General features: G+C 43.9%; 1 protein-coding gene across 2 annotated transcripts in view; it reads left to right on the forward strand.

Moving 5' to 3' along the window:
• The window catches only part of TBC1D23 (TBC1 domain family member 23), a 118,572-nt gene extending 100,956 nt beyond the window's left edge, over positions 1-17,616 (forward strand). For both annotated transcript variants that reach the window (XM_077480199.1, XM_077480200.1), the window contains 3 exons: positions 12,943-13,078; positions 15,430-15,624; positions 16,072-17,616. In XM_077480199.1, the coding sequence (XP_077336325.1) occupies positions 12,943-13,078; positions 15,430-15,624; positions 16,072-16,153 (413 nt within the window). In that variant the 3' untranslated portion in view covers positions 16,154-17,616. The remainder of the gene's footprint in view (positions 1-12,942; positions 13,079-15,429; positions 15,625-16,071) is intronic.
• Positions 17,617-19,034: the final 1,418 nt, after the last annotated feature.

Genomic DNA, 19,034 nt, shown 5'->3' on the forward strand with positions numbered 1-19,034 from the left:
CGGCCCCTTTTGGGTCACGTAAGCCAGCCCATTCACCTAAGGTGTTCCCGTGTCTGACTTATTTTGACAAGTTCATTTACAAGAAACTGACCGTTTTGGTCCCCAAATACATGGTGGTGCGTTACCCCTTCAAGGAGAGCCTTCTCAAAAAGTGGTCGGCTCCTCCGGTCATGGACCCCCCAGTATCCAGGTTAAACAAAGTAACCATGATCCCGATAGAGGGGACTCCTGCATTTAAGAATCCCACGGACAGGAAGGCCGAGGCAGTGGCTCGTTCCTTGTTTACGGTTGTGGAGTCAGCTGTGCGACCAGTACTGGCATCCGCACTTGTGTCGCAGACATTAACTGAGTGGGCAAAACTGTTGCACCATGAATTGGGAGAACAACAGGCTTCTCTTGTCTGCATGGAACTAGCAAACCAACTAATGCAAGGCCTTAAGTACGTTTGTGACGCAGACCTGGATACTCTTCCCCTGTTATCCAGGGCTTCGGTGTCAGTAGTGGTGCTGAGGCGCTTGATTTGGTTGAAATGCTGGTCTGCTGACCAGGCATCTAAAAAAAAAAAAAAAAAAGCCCTGACGGATCTTCCCTTCCTTGGCGACCGACTCTTTGGAGCCTCTTTGGATGACATTATTAAAAATGAAGGCTAAGGAGCCACACCGTAGGCAAGGGCCCTCTTTTTCTGCTCACAAACAGCTTTTTCGTCCGCCAGTTTCGGCCAAACGCCCCCAGCCCGACAGGACGACCACAGAAGGACAAAAACGTCCCTGGAACTGCAAGCCTGCAAACAAAAGTGCTACCACATGAAGGTTTGCCCTCGCCCATGTCTCGGGTGGGGGGGTCGCCTTCGGGAGTTTGCAGCCCGGTGGTCCTCTAGACTATCCGACCAATGGGTCTGTGATCTGATTTCCTCAGGCTACAAGATCGAGTTTCTCTCTTGGCCACCAAACAGATTCTTCCCCTCCAGCATACCCATATCCCTGGTTCGCCGGGAGGTCCTCTCGGGGGCAGTAAGGGACCTGCTGAATTGCGGGGTGTTTGTACCTGTTCCGGAATCGGAACGTTTCCAGGGATTCTACTCAAATCTGTTTGGACGCACCCCTTCCTTCTTGGGAACTACAATCTTGGACCTAAAAGCCCTCAATCACTTTGTGAAAGTGCAGAGGTTCAGAATGAAATCGGTTCGCTCCATAGTCACTGCACTCCATCAAGGGGACTCCCTGACGTCCTTGGACATCCAGGATGTGTACCTACACATACCCATATGCCTCCGGCATCAAAGGTTTCTGCGATTTGCAGTCGGGGAAGCCCACTATCAGTTTGTGGCTCTCCATTTTGGTCTGGCATCAGCCCCCCAAGTCTTTACCAAGGTAATGGCTCCAGTTTTGGTGTTGCTGTGGCAACGTGGGATGGTGCGATCGTGGGATACATAGACTATCTCCTCCTGAGAGCAGCTTCCACCTCGGAATTAGAGGAGGATGTGGTGATCACCATTCAGACCCTGCAAGAATTTGGGTGGCTGTTGAACCTAAAAAAGTCGGTGGTGGTACTGACTCAACGTTTGGAGTACCTAGGCTTGCTGATGGACTCCAGGGAAGTGAGAGTTTTTCTCCCTTCAGACAAGCTGCAGACTCTCAGAACCGCAGTGAAACTGCTGATGAACCGCAGGTGGTCGTCGCTTCGCTTCTGCATGCGAGTCCTGGGACTGATGGTGGCCACACCAGAGTTCTACAGAAGGAGATTTTAACAAAGTGGGACAAGTCTCAGTTGTCCCTGGATCGGGAGATCCAGGTGAGCCAGTTAGTCAGAGATTCCCTGATCTGATGGCTGAGGTCCCTGGTGCTTCAGTCCGGGAAGTCGTTCCTACCGTTGAAATGGACAGTGATCACAACAGATGCCAGCCTGTACGGCTGGGGTGGAGTGATGGGGGTTCAGTCGGCTCAAGGCCTCTGGTCGAAGGAAGAATCCAAGTTGCCTATCAATCTGCTCGAGCTCAGAGCGATCAGGTTATGCCTCCCCACATGGTCGATGAGACTACAAGGGCATCCGATCAGGATCCAGTCAGACAATGCCACTGCTGTGGCATACATCAATCACCAATGAGGAACAAGAAGCTTGGCTGCCGCACGGGAGGTCACGTACTTCGGTGGGCTGAGCGACATGTACCGGCCCTGTCAGCCGTTTACATCCGGGGGTGGAGAACTGGCAGGCGGACTATCTGAGTCGCCAGATGCTGGACCCAGGAGACTGGGCATGGCATCCGGAGATATTCAGGCTGCTGTGTCTGCGGTGGGGCACACCAGACCTGGATCTGCTGGCCTCCCGTCTCAACCCGAAGGTGACAAGATTTGTGTCCAGGACAAGAGATCCCTGGGCAGATGCGTCAGACGCGCTGGTAGCTCTGTGGGGTCAGTATCAGCTGATCTATGCCTTTCCTCCACTGAAACTGTTACCATTCCTGCTTCGTAGAGTGGAAGTCGAGGGGATCCCAGTAATTCTGGTCGCCCCAGATTGGCCACAGCGTCCCTGGTATGCAGACCTAGTGCGTCTGGTGGCAGACGCTCCCTGGCGACTGCCGTTACGAGAGGACCTGCTGTCTCGGGGTCCAATTTTCCATCCTGCTTTACCATCGCTGGCTTTAACGCCAGGGATATTGAGAGCCAGGTGTTGAGGAACCGGGGTCTGTCGGACTCAGTGATTCCCACCATGTTGAGGGCATGGAAATCTTCTTCCAGGAAGGTCTATCATCGTACCTTGAAGGCCTACATCTCCCTGTGTGAGGAGAAAAGATGGCACCCATGTTCATTTGATATATCCAGGATCCTGTTGTTTCTTCAGCAAGGAGTAGATCAGAAATTGGCATTAAGCACCATTAAGGGACAAATATCAATCAGCCTTGGCTGTCCTTTTTTTTTTTTTTTTTTTTCAATGACCCCTGGCATCTCACTCACTGGTGCGTACCTTTGTTCAAGGGGTGCGACACGTAGTCCATCCAGTGCGTCCACCGTTGCCTCCGTGGGATCTGAACCTGGTGTTATCAGCGCTTCAAAAACCGCCATTTGAAAATATCAGGGAGATCCCTCTGACTCTTTCCCAGAAAGACGTCCACTACCGTTCTTCCTGCCAAAGGTGGTTTCGGCATTTCACATCAATGAGGACATTGTGTTACCATCTCTCTGTCCTAAGCTGACACATCCTAAGGAGGTGGTCCTTCACGCTCTGGACGTGGTTCGGGCTCTGAAGGTGCATTTGTCTGCCACGGCTCCCTTTCGGAAGTCAGACTCGCTGTTTGTTTCCGTGGCTGGTCCAAAGAAAGGCATGGCGGTCTCGTCGGCCACCATTTCTAGGTGGATCAGACAGATTGTAGTACAAGCCTACTCCTTGAAGTGGCAGAAGCCCCCCTTTTCTGGTCACGGCCCACTCCACGAGGGCAATCGGAACATCTTGGGCTTTCCGACACCAGGCGTCTGTCGCTCAAGTGTGTAAAGAAGTGACCTGGTCACCTGTCCACACGTTTACCAAGTTCTACAAGGTAGACATCAGTGCATCGGCTGATGCCTGTTTTGGCCACAAAGTTTTGCAGGTGGCCGTATAGTTGCAATTGAGTATGCAATATTCTTTATTTTTTTCTCCTGGTTTTCCAATAAAAAAAAACACAGTACCGTTAAGTTAATGCACTGTTGCATTACAGTCCGCAGTTTTTGGTGCGGTTGTGGGTAGTCACTCCTATTGAGGGTACCCTGGTTTAGTGGTGGATTGTCCACACACTGTTGTTTTTTGTTTTTTTTTGTGGGTAAAGTTTCACTAGTTCCCACTTGCCATGGTGGATGACGTTTTCTATTCTGTTTTCCCACTGCTCGTTTGGCACTGCTTGGGGTCGTCCCAATGGCTAAAAGAGGAGCTGTCGGTCGGTGAATATAAGAGAAAATGGGATTTTTTTTGTACTCCCTGTAAAATCCTTTTCTCTGTAATTCACCGACCGACACAGCACCTGCCCCTCCTTTTTCTCTTTACGTTATACTGCTTGTTGACGTACTGATGACTGCATGGCCGGATGGAGGGTTGTTGGCTAAGGGACCGCCACCTGGGCAGAACTGGAAAGTTCTGTGTGTTACATAACAACTAATGCCTAGTATTCTCCTAAAGGTGGGCATAGCAACCCAATGGCTAAGAGAGGAGCTGTGTCGGTCGGTGAATTACAGAGAAAAGGATTTTACGGTGAGTACAAAAAATCCTATTTTTATAGCACTGATCGCTGTATAAATGATAATGGTCCCAAAATGGTGTCAAAAGTTTCCGATGTGTCTGCCATAATGTCGCAGTCATGATAAAAAGTAAGCAGAAAGTAAAAAATATTGCTTTTTTTTTCCAAAATTGTTGCTTTTTTTTTTTGTTTATAGTGCAAAAAATAAAAACCGCAGAGGTGGTCAAATACCCCCAATTTTGTGTGGGTGCAACGTTGCGATTGCCAGTTAAACCAAGGCAGTGCCGAATCGCAAAAAGTGCTCTGGTCTGGAAGGGGGTAAATCCTTCCGGGGCTGAAGTGGCCAAAACATTTACTGTTAACCTTGTTTGAAATAACATTGCAGTGTGCACAGGGCAGTGTTATATTTTTGCAGGCAAGTTTTGCACCTATGGAACAAATTTGACACTTAACACTTTCAATGGTATATTTAACCACTACAGCCCCGGACCAATAAACACCTTAAGGACCAGAGGTCTTTTTCCAATTTCGCACTGCGCTGCTTTAACTGGTAATTGTGCGGTCATGCAATATTGCACCCAAACGAAATTTGCGTCCTTTTCTTCCCACAAATAGAGCTTTCTTTTGATGGTATTTGATTGCCTCTGCGATTTTTATTTTTTGCGATATAAATGGAAAAAGAGCGAAAATTTTGAAAAAAAAAGATATTTTCTTCTTTTTGTTATAAGAATCGAATAAACTAAATTTTAGTCATACATTGAGGGCAAAATTTATTCAGCCACATGTCTTTAGTAAAAAAAAATGTCAATAAGCATATATTTTTTGGTTTGCGCAAAAGTTATAGCGTCTACAAACTAGAGTACATTTTCTGGAATTTACACAGCTTTTAACCACTTGCCGACCGCCTAACGCCGATGTACGTCGGCAGAATGGCACGGGCAGGCATAAGCACGTACATGTACGTGATTTGCCTCCCGCGGGTCGGGGGCCCGATCGGGCCCCCGCCCGGTGCCTGCGGCGGTCGGTTTTCGTTCGGGAGCGATCCCGGACGAGGGGACGGCCATTCATTCATGGCCACCCCCTCGCGATCGCTCCCGACGAATAGAAATCCCCGGTGACATCACTTCCTCTCCTGTAATGTAAACACAGGAGAGGAAGTGATGTATTCTCTCCTCCGTGTCGGTATTTTTCGTTCCGACACGGAGGAGAGCGGATCAGTGAGTTGCACCAACACATCCCACACACAGTAGAACATGCCAGGCACACTCACACCCCCCCTTTACCCCCCGATCACCCCCCCAATTACCCCTGCCCCCCAGTCACAGTGACACCAATGTCATTTTTTTTTTTTTTTTTTTTTTTTTTGCATTGGTGTCATTTGTGACTGTAATAACTGTTAGGGCAGTTAGAGTTAGCCCCCTTTAGTTCTAATGTACCCCCCTAACCCCCCCAATAAAGGTTTAACCCCGTGATCACCCCCCGTCGCCAGTGTCACTAAGGCTGGGTTCACATTGCAGCGGTTTATGAGAACGAATGTGATTCGCACCGCACTGCAGTGCAAATCACATCCGATCTCTGTGCGATTCGAGTTCAGCCATTCGCCGCACCCGCCGCACCCGCCACACCCGCCGCACCCGCCGCAAATTCGCACGGGACCCTTTTTTTGGCCCGCAGCAGAATCGGATCGCATGGGTGTTCACACCATGCGATCCGAGTTTGCAGATCGCACTGCGATATGCGAACTGATCTGGGGGTGTCAGTAACATTTCACTGACACTCCCAGCAGTTCGCATAGGGCAGTGTGAACTGCCGCCGGGAGGCATGCGATGCGGGAACCCGCCGCGGATTCGCGGCGTTTCCGCATCGCTCCAGTGTGAACCCAGCCTAATAAGCGATCATTTTTCTGATCGCCGTATTAGTGTCCCAGGTGACGCTAGTTAGGCAGGTAGGTATTTAGGTTCGCCGCAGCTTTTTATAGCGCCAGGGACCCCCATATACTACCGCATAAAGCCCCCTGATTGCCCCCTAGTTAACCCTTTCACCAGTGATCACCATATAACTGTTACAGGTGACGCTGGTTGGTTAGTTATTTTTTTATAGTTTCAGGGCACCCGCCATTTATTACCTAATAAAGGTTTAACCCCCTGATCACCCGGCGGGTGTCATTTGTGACTAATAACTGTTAGGGCAGTTAGGGTTAGCCCCCTTTAGTTCTAAGGTACCCCCCTAACCCCCCCAATAAAGGTTTAACCCCGTGATCACCCCCCGTCGCCAGTGTCACTAAGGCTGGGTTCAGATTGCAGCGGTTTGAGAACGGATGTGATTCGCACTGCAGTGCAAATCACATCCGATCTCTGTGCGATTCGAGTTCAGCCATTCGCCGCACCCGCCACACCCGCCGCACCCGCCGCAAATTCGCACGGGACCCTTTTTTTGGCCCGCAGCAGAATCGGATCGCATGGGTGTTCACACCATGCGATCCGAGTTTGCAGATCGCACTGCGATATGCGAACTGATCTGGGGGTGTCAGTAACATTTCACTGACACTCCCAGCAGTTCGCATAGGGCAGTGTGAACTGCCGCCGGGAGGCATGCGATGCGGGAACCCGCCGCGCATTCGTGGCGTTCCCGCATCGCTCCAGTGTGAACCCAGCCTAATAAGCGATCGTTTTTCTGATCGCTGTATTAGTGTCACAGGTGACGCTAGTTAGGCAAGTAGGTATTTAGGTTCGCCGCAGCTTTTTATAGCGCCAGGGACCCCCATATACTACCGCATAAAGCCCCCTGATTGCCCCCTAGTTAACCCTTTCACCAGTGATCACCATATAACTGTTACAGGTGACGCTGGTTGGTTAGTTATTTTTTTATAGTTTCAGGGCACCCGCCATTTATTACCTAGTCTCACTAGTGTACCCCTAAATTTAGGGGTGTCTACTTTCCAAAATGGGGTCATTTGGGGGGGGTTTGTGCCATCTTGGCATTTTATGGCCTTCAAAACTGTAACGCCCTTAGAAAGCCTGAAGGCGGTGCTTGGTTTTCGGGGCCCCGTACGCGGCTAGGCTCCCAAAAAGTCCCACATATGTGGTATCCCCGTACTCAGGAGAAGCAGCAGAATTTATTTTGGGGTGTCATTTCACATATGCCCATGGCATGCGTGAGCAATATATCATTTAGTGACAACTTTGTGAAAAAAAAAAAAAAAAGTTTGTAATTTTCCCGCAACTTGTGGCAAAATATAAAATATTCCATGGACTCAACATGCCTCTCAGCAAATAGCTTGGGGTGTCTACTTTCTAAAATGGGGTCATTTGTGGGGGTTTTGTGCCATCTTGGCATTTTATGGCCTTCAAAACTGTAATAGGTAGTGAGGAGTGAAGTCAAATATTTACGCCCTTAGAAAGCCTGAAGGCGGTGCTTGGTTTTCGGGGCCCCGTACGCGGCTAGGCTCCCAAAAAGTCCCACATATGTGGTATCCCCGTACTCAGGAGAAGCAGCAGAATTTATTTTGGGGTGTCATTTCACATATGCCCATGGCATGTGTGAGCAATATATCATTTAGTGACAACTTTGTGAAAAAAAAAAAAAAAAAAAAAAAGTTTGTAATTTTCCCGCAACTTGTGGCAAAATATAAAATATTCCATGAACTCAACATGCCTCTCAGCAAATAGCTTGGGGTGTCTACTTTCTAAAATGGGGTCATTTGTGGGGGTTTTGTGCCATCTTGGCATTTTATGGCCTTCAAAACTGTAATAGGTAGTGAGAAGTGAACTCAAAAATTTACGCCCTTAGAAAGCCTGAAGGCGGTGCTTGGTTTTCGGGGCCCCGTACGCGGCTAGGCTCCCAAAAAGTCCCACATATGTGGTATCCCCGTACTCAGGAGAAGCAGCAGAATTTATTTTGGGGTGTCATTTCACATACGCCCATAGCATGTGTGAGCAATATATCATTTAGTGACAACTTTGTGTAAAAAAAAAAAAAAAATTTTTTTTTTGTCATTATTCAATCGCTTGAGGCAAAAAAATAAAATATTCAATGGGCTCAACATGCCTCTTATCAATTTCCTTAGGGGGTCTACTTTCCAAAATGGGGTCATTTGGGGGGGTTTTGTACTGCCCTGCCATTTTAGCACCTCAAGAAATGAGATAGGCAGTCGTAAACTAAAAGCTGCGTAAATTCCAGAAAACGTACCTTAGTTTGTAGATGTGACAACTTTTGCGCAAACCAATAAATATACAATTATTGACTTTTTTTTTACCAAAGACATGTGGCTGAATACATTTTGGCCTAAATGTATGACTAAAATTGAGTTTATTGGATTTTTCTAATAACAAAAAGTAGAAAATATCATTTTTTTTCAAAATTTGCGGTCTTTTTACGTTTATATCGCAAAAAATAAAAATCGCAGAGGCAATCAAATACCATCAAAAGAAAGCTCTATTTGTGGGAAGAAAAGGACGCAAATTTTGTTTGGGTACAACATTGCATGACCGCGCAATTACCAGTTAAAGCAGCGCAGTGCCAAAGTGTAAAAAGACCTCTGGTCATTTACCAGCAAAATGGTCCGGTCTGAAAGTGGTTAATTTATGACTGCCTATCTCATTTCTTGAGGTGCTAAAATGGCAGGGCAGTACAAACCCCCCCACATGACCCCATTTTGGAAAGTAGACACCCCAAGGAAATTGCTGATGGGTATGTTGAGCCCATTGAATATTTATTTTTTTTGTCCTAAGGGATTGAATAATGACAAAAAAAAAAAATTTACAATAAGTTGTCACTAAATGATATATTGCTCACACATGCCATGGTTATATGTGGAATTGCACCCCAAAATATATTCCGCTACTTCTCCCGAGTACGGGGATACCACATGTGTGGGACTTTTTGGGAGTCTAGTCGCACACGGCACCCCGAAAACCAATCACCACCTTCAGGATTTCTAAGGGTGCAAATTTTTGAATTTACTCCTCACTACCTATCACAGTTTCGAAGGCCATAAAATGCCAAAATAGCACAAAACCCCCCAAAATGACCCCATTTTGGAAAGTAGACACCCCAAGCTATTTACTGAGAGGCATGTTGAGTCCATGGAATATTTTATATTTTGCCACAAGTTGCGGGAATATTACAAACTTTTTTTTTGCACAAAGTTGTCACTAAATGATATATTGCTCACACATGCTATGGGCATATGTGAAATGACACCCCAAAAAACATTCTGCTGCTTCTCCTGAGTACAGGGATACCACATGTGTGGGACTTTTTGGTAGCCTAGCCGTGTACGGGACCCCGAAATCCAAGCACCCCCTTCAGGATTTCTAAGGGCATACATTTTTTATTTTACTCATCACTACCTATCACTACTTATCACAGTTTTGAAGGCCATAAAATGCCAAGATGGCACAAACCCCCCCCCCCCAAATGACCCCATTTTGGAAAGTAGACACCCCAAGCTATTTGCTGAGGGCCATGTTGAGACCATTGAATATTTTTTTTTTTCGTCCCAAGGGATTGAATAATGACAAAAAATAAAAAATAAATTTTTTTTTAATAGAAGTTGTCACTAAATGATATATTGCTCACACATGCCATGATGGTTATATGTGGAATTGCAAAATATATTCCGCTACTTCTCCCGAGTATGGGGATACCACATGTGTGGGACTTTTTGGGAGTCTAGTCGCGCACGGCACCCCGAAAACCAATCACCACCTTCAGGATTTCTAAGGGTGCAAATTTTTGATTTCACTCCTCATTACCTATCAGTTTCGAAAGCCATAAAATGCCAAAATAGCACAAAACCCCCCAAAATGACCCCATTTTGGAAAGTAGACACCCCAAGCTATTTACTGAGAGGCATGTTGAGTCCATGGAATATTTTATATTTTGCCACAAGTTGCGGGAATATTACAAACTTTTTTTTTTTTGCACAAAGTTGTCACTAAATGATATATTGCTCACACATGCTATGGGCATAAGTCAAATTACACCCCAAAATAAATTCTGCTGCTTCTCCCGAGTACGGGGTTACCACATGTGGGGGACTTTTTGGGAGCCTAGCCACGTACGGGACCCCGAAAACCAAGCACTGCCTTCCAGATTTAAATATAAAATGCTACCAAAAAAACTGTTAGCGATCGCAGGGATCAGGCCTGACTCTGCGATCGCTGCAGTTATGTGTTTAGTGTTTTGTAAGTGACAGTGATCGATCGATACTGCACTTGGGTGGGCTGGGCAGAGGGGAAAAAGCAGGTGCCAGCAGGTATCTAGGCTGATCCCGCTAACAATGCGTTTTTTTGGAACCCTGAACTGCTGGGGACGCTAGTATAGATCTGATCAGATCAGATATTGATCTGTTCAGATTCTATACCACTACAGGAGGTTTATGCTTTGCGTGTGGGTGTTAGCGGTACTGGCACTAACCTAGCGCTCCCTGGGGCGACGCAGACCCTGACCCTAAAACCTAATTGATATCACCCGCTGGGTGATCAGGGGGTTAAACCTTTATTGGGTAATAAATGGTGGGTGCCCTGATGCTATAAAAAGCAAACTAACCAGAGTCACCAGTGACACTTATACTGTGATCGCTGGTGAAAGGGTTAACTAGGGGCAATCAGGGGGTTAAAACCATTTTTGGGTAGTATATGGGGGTACCTAACGCTATAAAAACCTGGCGGTGAACCTAAAAAAATAACTAGCTACCTAACGACACTAGTGACACTAATGCAGCGATCAGAAAAACGATCGCTTAGTGACACTGGCAAAAGGGGGTGAAAGGGTTAACTAGGGGCAATCAGGGGGTTAAAACCATTATCGGGTAGTATATCGGGGTACCTAGCGCTATAAAAACCTGGCGGTGAACCTAAAAAAATTAGCTACCTAGCGACACTAATGCAGCAATCAGAAAAATGATCGCTTAGTGACAGTGGCAAAAGGGGGTGAAAGGGTTAACTAGGGGCAATCAGGGGGTTAAAACCATTATTGGGTAGTATATCGGGGTACCTAGCGATATAAAAACCTGGCGGTGAACCTAAAAAAATAACTAGCTACCTAGCGACAGTAGCGACACTGATGCCGCGATCAGAAAAATGATCGCTTAGTGACACTGGCAAAAGGGGGTGAAAGGGTTAACTCTAGGGGCAATCAGGGGGTTAAAACCATTATTGGGTAGTATATCGGGGTACCTAGCGCTATAAAAACCTGGCGATGAACCTAAAAAAAAAATTAGCTACCTAGCGACACTAATGCAGCGATCAGAAAAATGATCGCTTAGTGACAGTGGCAAAAGGGGGTGAAAGGGTTAACTAGGGGCAATCGGGGTTAAAACCATTATTGGGTAGTATATCGGGGTACCTAGCGCTATAAAAACCTGGCGATGAACCTAAAAAAAAATTAGCTACCTAGCGACACTAATGCAGCGATCAGAAAAATGATCGCTTAGTGACAGTGGCAAAAGGGGGTGAAAGGGTTAACTAGGGGCAATCAGGGGGTTAAAACCATTATTGGGTAGTATATCGGGGTACCTAGCGCTATAAAAACCTGGCGATGAACCTAAAAAAAAAATTAGCTACCTAGCGACAGTAGCGACACTGATGCAGCGATCAGAAAAATGATCGCTTAGTGACACTGGCAAAAGGGGGTGAAAGGGTTAACTCTAGGGGCAATCAGGGAGTTAAATCTTTATTGGGGGGTGATAGGGGGCTACCCTGGACCTAACACTAACTGCCCTGACAGTTTTAACTGTTACAACTGACACTGAATGCATTGATCAGTAAAGAAATGATCAATGCAATCAGTGACACTGTGACTGGGGGGGAGGGGGGCGATCTGGGGGGGTTTTAGTCTTCTCCTCGTAGTCCGGTCAAAAAGACCGCCCCGAGGAGAATGACATCACTTCCTCCTTCCTGTGTAAACAATACACAGTGGGAGGAAGTTCGTCATTGGCCAGGAGCGATCCAGAGGGGGTGGCCAGAAACCAACGGCCATCCCCTCATCACGGATCGCTTCTGCAGCGAACCGGACCGCCGTATCCAGCGGGAGGGGGTTCGATCGGACCCCCCACCCGCTGGAAGGCAGGCACGTACATGTACGTGCTTGTGCCTGCCTGTGCCATTGTGATGACGTACAATGGCAATACGGCGGTCCTTAAGTGGTTAACAGACCAAAAGAGAGAAAATGGGAAAAGTTTATTGTTAAGGATTACCTATACTTTGACCCCTTCCTGCTGCTGCCTCCAGGCCCTTCAAGAGGTTTTTAAATGCAGGCAAGCGAACATTCCAATCTTGTGACCACTGTGACTTGCTATCACAGCGGTCACATTATTGAAGATCTCCCGATCACAAGAATGCATCGGGAGCTTTACAGTATCCACTGGTTATGTGCTGGTAACGTGCTTGCAGCACACTAATTTGTTTACACAGGGCTGCATATATGCAGCTACTCGCCATTAAAGGCCATCCACAGAGAGGCTGCATATATGCGTAGGGCCTACTGAATTGATTAACTGTGACACTATTACATGAATACCTTCATTACAGAAAGAACAAAATGCATATTCATCCCTGCTCTTCTTTCCGCATTTGTTTACTGCTTTACTACAGGTGCACGATGACCGCATCCTATTATCCAGAATCTTTCATATCTCCTTAAAAAAAAAACTTGGTGCAGTTTTTGTTTAGATTTATTTCTGTTAAACCATGTATTTTTTATTATTTCTCTTATTTTTCTTTATGTTCTTCCAGATGAGATTGATAGCTCATCGATGTCTGATGATGATCGCAAAGAGGTTGTTAACATTCAAACCTGGATAAACAAACCTGATATCAAACATCACTTCCCATGTCATGAAGTTAAAGAAACCGGTCACATGTTTCCAAGGTAATAGAATTGTTTTCCCTCCTTAGGTTTACATTCCAAAGGATTTGTATTTCTGTCCACACAGTCCTGCCAGAAAGCACATCTAGCCTAGAGACCTGATTTTCTGTGTTGAAGATAAGTAGTTTAGCTAGGCCTTGTCTGTGCCCCAAGCCTCTGATTGATTGGACCATCAAGGTAAAGTAACTTACTGATGACCTGATCTCTTTGTAACTCAGCTGTCCCCCATCCCAACAAGGAGTTAGCACCAATGCACTGAGCCAAACTGAGTAGTTATTTGTTCTGTTTTTTTCTTTTCCTAGTCTGAGCTCTGCTGAGTGGGGAAATTGCAAGAGATTGATGCAAAGTAAAATTCAGGCACTTAAAATAGTTGTGTTTAAAAGACTTGGAAGAAAAATTTGCAGAGCCATTTGTTCTGCCTAACCAATATACATTCATTCTGTGCTAATGCTGCAAAATCAAATCCAAACATATATGTAGTCCTAGATTGTAAGCTCTAACAAGCATAACCCTCTGATTCCTCCGTATTGAATTGTACTGTAGCTGTACTGTCTGCCGTCATGTTGTGAAGAACTGCACAAACTGTTGGCGCTATATAAATCATGTATAATAATAATAATAATAATATAATTTAATGATTCTAAAGACTATAGGGATATTTACCTTAAAGCGGAGTTCCACCCAAAAGTGTAACTTCTGCTTATTCGTCGTCGTACCCCTGTTTTTGACAGGTCCCCTTCCCCACTTCGGCGAGGCCGGGTAAAGTATGTCAGCAGCTCGGCCTCCCTCCCCTTCTGCTGGGCCAGTGAGAGAGCGCAGCGTGCTTCGCGCATGCACAGTAGAGACCTGGCCATGAATCCGAAAGGCTACACTGCCAGGTTCCCTTATCAGCAGTGGCGGCGTCCGACCAGCCGATGTAAACATCGGCTGAGGTGCCGATATTGCTGGAATGTTAAAAGTCAGCTACAGTGTGTAATTTTCAAAGGGGTGGGCCGAACTCCTCTTTAGGCTTCATGTACACGGGATGTTTTTACAACCTCTTCTGGACAATTTAACTTGGCAGATAGTAACCCATGTTTAAAACGTCCATTTTTCTGTGTTTACGTGTCGCTTTTGCGTTTAGAAGCGTTTAAAAAAAATAAGATTTTTTTTTTTTCCAAAATGGCCAAAAATGAAAAACGCCTGTAAACGAATCGCGGCTAAATGCATTTAAAAGTGTTTGGCGTTTGAAATGTCTCTAAACTCAGCTTCCAAACCCATTTTTTGCATTCCAAAAAAGCCTCAACTGCCTAGGAACAACTGTAAACGACTCTGTGTATCTACAGAGGAGAGTTCAGGAGCAGTTGAAAAAAATGCTCAACTGCTCCTAAATGTCCCTTTAGCGGCAGCAGTGTACATGAGGCCTTAAAGTAAAAAACTTTTTTTTAATTAGTTTTGGATAGAGTGTGTCCCCATTAGGGAGATCCACTCTTTCTATGTGTCATGTGTACTATTATCATGGAAAGTGAGCAGAAAATGAAAGAAAATTCCACATTTTGGGTTGTCCCCAGAATAGTAATAGAAGGGAATCTTCCAATGGGGACAATAGTTCTGATGACCTGGGGGTCCCCAAGAAATTCCCTTAATTAGCAGGGATTTCCTCTCTCTTCCTGTTTGGCTATGGGACAAGAAGTGAAGGTGAATCTCCCCAATGGGACAAAGATGGCAAAAATAAACCTTACAGGAGTTATAACCCTTCCTTACCCCAAAATAAAGAAAAACGTTTTGCCTATAGTTCTGCTTTTAATGCATTATCTTCATGAAGGTAAAAACCCTTCTGAGCTGTATTATCCCCCCAACCCCCATTTATACTTGCCTGATCTCGATCCAGCCTTTTGCCTGAGAACAGCGGCTCTCTCCTTTCTCTCCCTCCTCACAGAGCAGATTTTTGCCAGATAGCTGGCAAAAATTACATTTTCTAAAAACTCATTATGCTTTACAGAAAATACCTTGAAAGCTTTATTTTCCAAAATGGTGTCATTTTGTGTGCGTTTCCAATGTTGTGGTGCTCCAGGGCCTCCAAAAATGTGATCGGTAGTCAGGGAATTAGATGCGTAATTTACGTGTAATTTATGCTCCTTGAAAGCACAAAGGTGTTCCTTTGATGTTGGGCCCCTCCATCAATCTTGGCTGTGAAAGTCTCGTATATGGGGAGGCATATCAGAATATGTTTGAGTGTAATTATAAGTATACCTATGCTGTGTGCGAAACATAACTTGTTTAATTAACTTTTAGAAAAAAAATATATTTAATTTCTTTCAGTCTTTAGACAGTTTAATTATTTTTCTTCTTTTTTTTTTTTACCCTTTTAAAAGTCACCTTCTGGTAACGGCAACCCATATGTACTGTTTGCGGGAGATCCAGTCTAGGAAGGGATTTGCATATATACAGTCACGTCAAGCGCTGAGCTCGGTTGTAAAGATCACATCTAAGAAGAAACATCCAGAGCTGATAACATTTAAATATGGAAATAGCAGTTCAACAGGAGTGGAAATATTAGCAGTGGAGAGGTGAGAGCTATATATATATTAATATATATACTGTTAAAGGGTGACGGTTCTGTTTATAGGCTCTTCTGTTATGTGTGTGTCATAACCTTGTGTAATAAATACATAAAGCTGTTTATTTGAGGGTTTTAGCTCATTTACAATGTCCTCTTGCCATTTCTTACATAATGTGTCTCTACCTCGTTAGAAACCTTCAACATTTCGTAGTTCAGTGCTTCAATATCTGCCAAGGGTTAGCATGCTCAGTTAGTGACAAGCTGTGCAATACCAGAAAAGATGAGACAGAAGAGAGCGAGTGTGGTCACATGATTTACAGTAAAAGGTCTGCATGTTCAAAAATCAAAAAATGAGGTCGTGTACAGACAAAAAAGTTTTTGTATAGTTTTATCTTGGTTTGTTTTTTTGCATGCCAGGTAGTTTATTGATATCCACAATATATTCTCTTTTTAGGTACTTAATACCAAAAGCAGGAGACGCTACCAAAGCCATCAAACAACAGATCATCAAAGTTCTTGATGCCTTGGAAAGCTAACAGCACATTCACCACCCTTTTCTATGTGTTGATGGATAATAAAGTAGTTAATTTAATTTTCTTGGGGTTCTATTTCATAACACTCTTAAGTTTTTTTTTTTTTGTTTTTTTTTGGGGTTTTTTTTTTTGTTTTTACAATATCCATTTTGACAAGTGTACATTTCTGTACTGAAAACGACTGTTCAGTGGAGTGAAGGAGTGAGATCTGATGTGATTGTCCTTAGCTTTGGAAATGGGGACAATGGAGAAATGATGTGGACTCAGTAATTTTTTTTTTCCTCTACATTTCTGATATTTTGTGTAAATATAGGGGAAACACTCAGGTTAGCGTACCGGTGATGGTAAGCACAGAGCCCTGACTGGATCAGTATTGACAGCGGATGGTGCACAGAGAGGACTGTACTACGCACCAGAAGCGCTCCTCATCATAACCAAATCGTGTTTAACCACAGTGCACTAACAATAGGCTCTCTAATTGGCTTCTTCTTTTTTTTTTGTACATTCCATATATAGTTCCACAGGGCTGCAACCATATCTTCCAGCTGCCCCGTTTTTTTTTTTTTTGTTTGTTTTTTTGGGAAAATTGGCATTGCATATGACATTGTTTGTTTGGGTTAAAATAAGTGAGGTTTGAGCAGATCAAGGTTTGGATTCTAAAGGTGAGCTCCTTGAAAAATGAAATAGCTTTGTGCATCTACACTTCTTTTTTTGACATCCTATTTGGCAGAAAGGGCCTGCATGGATCACACTACCCACTGTAGAATTTGTAACCTGATCCAGTATAGGACATACCGACATGAAGCTATTTTTTAAGGGTGCACATGAGGCAATTTAACTGTGGTACACAGACTGAGAATCTCGTTATAAACTTCATCAGAAAACAGCTGAAGGTCTTTAAAAAACAAAACAAAAAAAAAACAGTAAAAGTATTCTAATATGATCTACATTTACTTGTAGTTTTGTCATACCTGGAGCTTCCCTTTAAATGTTTTCTGTCTTGAGATTTTGGAATGCTGGAAGGTATGGTTAAAAACCATACATCAACGTAAACATGTCTGTTTTCCTTTAATGTTATTTTATGTGCAAGTAAGATATGGGAAAAAATGTGCAATCTGCGTAGGAATGAATTTAGGGGGGTTACGACCCCTTTTAACTGCCAAAAGCTCTGCAACTAGTCTGGTCTACAGTGAAAACCATATAATGCATTAGCCTCATTAAGCACACAGGGATCTTCAGCATCTCCCATACAAACGTCTTAAAAGGAATTATTTTCTTTCTTTCTTTTTTTTTTTTGTTTTTATTTTTTACACAATTCCAACACTATGAGACAACAGGACAAGAACCAGTATTATCTCCACCGTACAGTACTGATGTGACCTGACAGTTCTTGCCTGTACATTTTGCTTTTAACAAAGTCATAACTGCGACTGAAAAATAAAAATTTTATGTAAGAGCATCTGAAATCTTTGAATTCCAAATGTTTGTATCTTTAATGAAACCTTGTATTTGTTTTAAATCTTAAGATTGTAAATTTGGCACGGACTTTAGTACAGTTGCCCTTCAACAATGCCTCACCCCCTTGAATGTAGACCACCTGGGTAAAAACTTGCTTCCTTTCCCTTCCAGCCATATTAAATGTGTGATATCTCATAGCCTTTCAGCTGAAAATGTCTCTTCCAGATCCATTTCTTCCTGCACATGTCTACTGGGGCCCTGTTCATTTTCTCTATGGTAGAGCTGTGCTTTATGCCAGCTTTCATATTAGTATGGTACTCTCAAAAGCATGAATGAGACTCTAGCACAGAAGACCTGGTGGGAGCATTTCTTGGAAAAAAGGCTGTAAGATTTTAGAGGGCACCCGGTGAGGAAGGTTGGTATTTAACCAGGTGGACTGCGTTAAGACAGTGGGGGGGCGGCGACAACTCCTTTTTTTTAAATTAAATAAAAAAAAAAATATATATATATATATATATATATATATATAATAATTTTTTTTTTTATATATATCATAATCGGGGACGTGAGGTCAGTGGCTGGTGAGGAACTGGCTAGTATCAGAGCCAGATACACACAGGTTACCTATGATGCAAACGTTAGAGTGAGAGCAATAATTCTAGCACTAGACCTCTGTAACTCTAAACATGTAACCTGTAAACGTTTTTAAAGCATCGCCTATGGAGATTTTTAAGTACCAAAATTTGGCGCCACTCAACAAGTGTGTGCAATTTTAAAGCGCGACATGTTTGGTATCTATTTACTTGGCGTAACATCTTTCACATTATAACAAAAACATCGGACTAACTTTGGTGTATGTGTTGTGTGGTTTTTATTTTTTTTATGAACTTTTTTTTCTAAGAAAAACGTGTTTGAAAAATTGCAAGGACCACTGTTTAATTCCCTAGTGTGTCTGCTAAAACAATATATATATATATATTGTTTGGGGGTTCTGAGTAATTTTCTAGCAAAATAATTATGATTTTTACATGTAGGAGAGAGGTGTCAGAATTGGCCTGAGTGGCAAGTGGTTAATTACCATAAGTAAATAATATACAAATAATTATTATATATTGTTTTTAAGGTCATTTACTAGATTTTCAAAAACTGTACTGAAGCAGGTGGCTTAAAGTATAACTTCAAACCAGTAATTTCACAGTAAATAGATAAATAATAAATTATGTTATAACATAATATATGATTTAGCTTGATTAAAATTGTACCTTTTCATCAGCAGTAGATTCTCATTCTCCCTCTTAAACGTGTGAGAAAAACATGGGCTTATAGGTAAATCTTAAATCCATAAACCTGTTTTTTCCTTGTAGTTAGGAGGGCTGAGCTGGAAGGGAGCTTTTAAACACATGTCCCCTTCTATGACACTGCAGTG

This window comes from Lithobates pipiens, unplaced genomic scaffold, assembly GCF_037356315.1.
Source record: "Lithobates pipiens isolate NorthernLeopardFrog02 unplaced genomic scaffold, aLitPip1_a1.2 Scaffold_16, whole genome shotgun sequence".
NCBI classification, from domain to species: domain Eukaryota; kingdom Metazoa; phylum Chordata; class Amphibia; order Anura; family Ranidae; genus Lithobates; species Lithobates pipiens.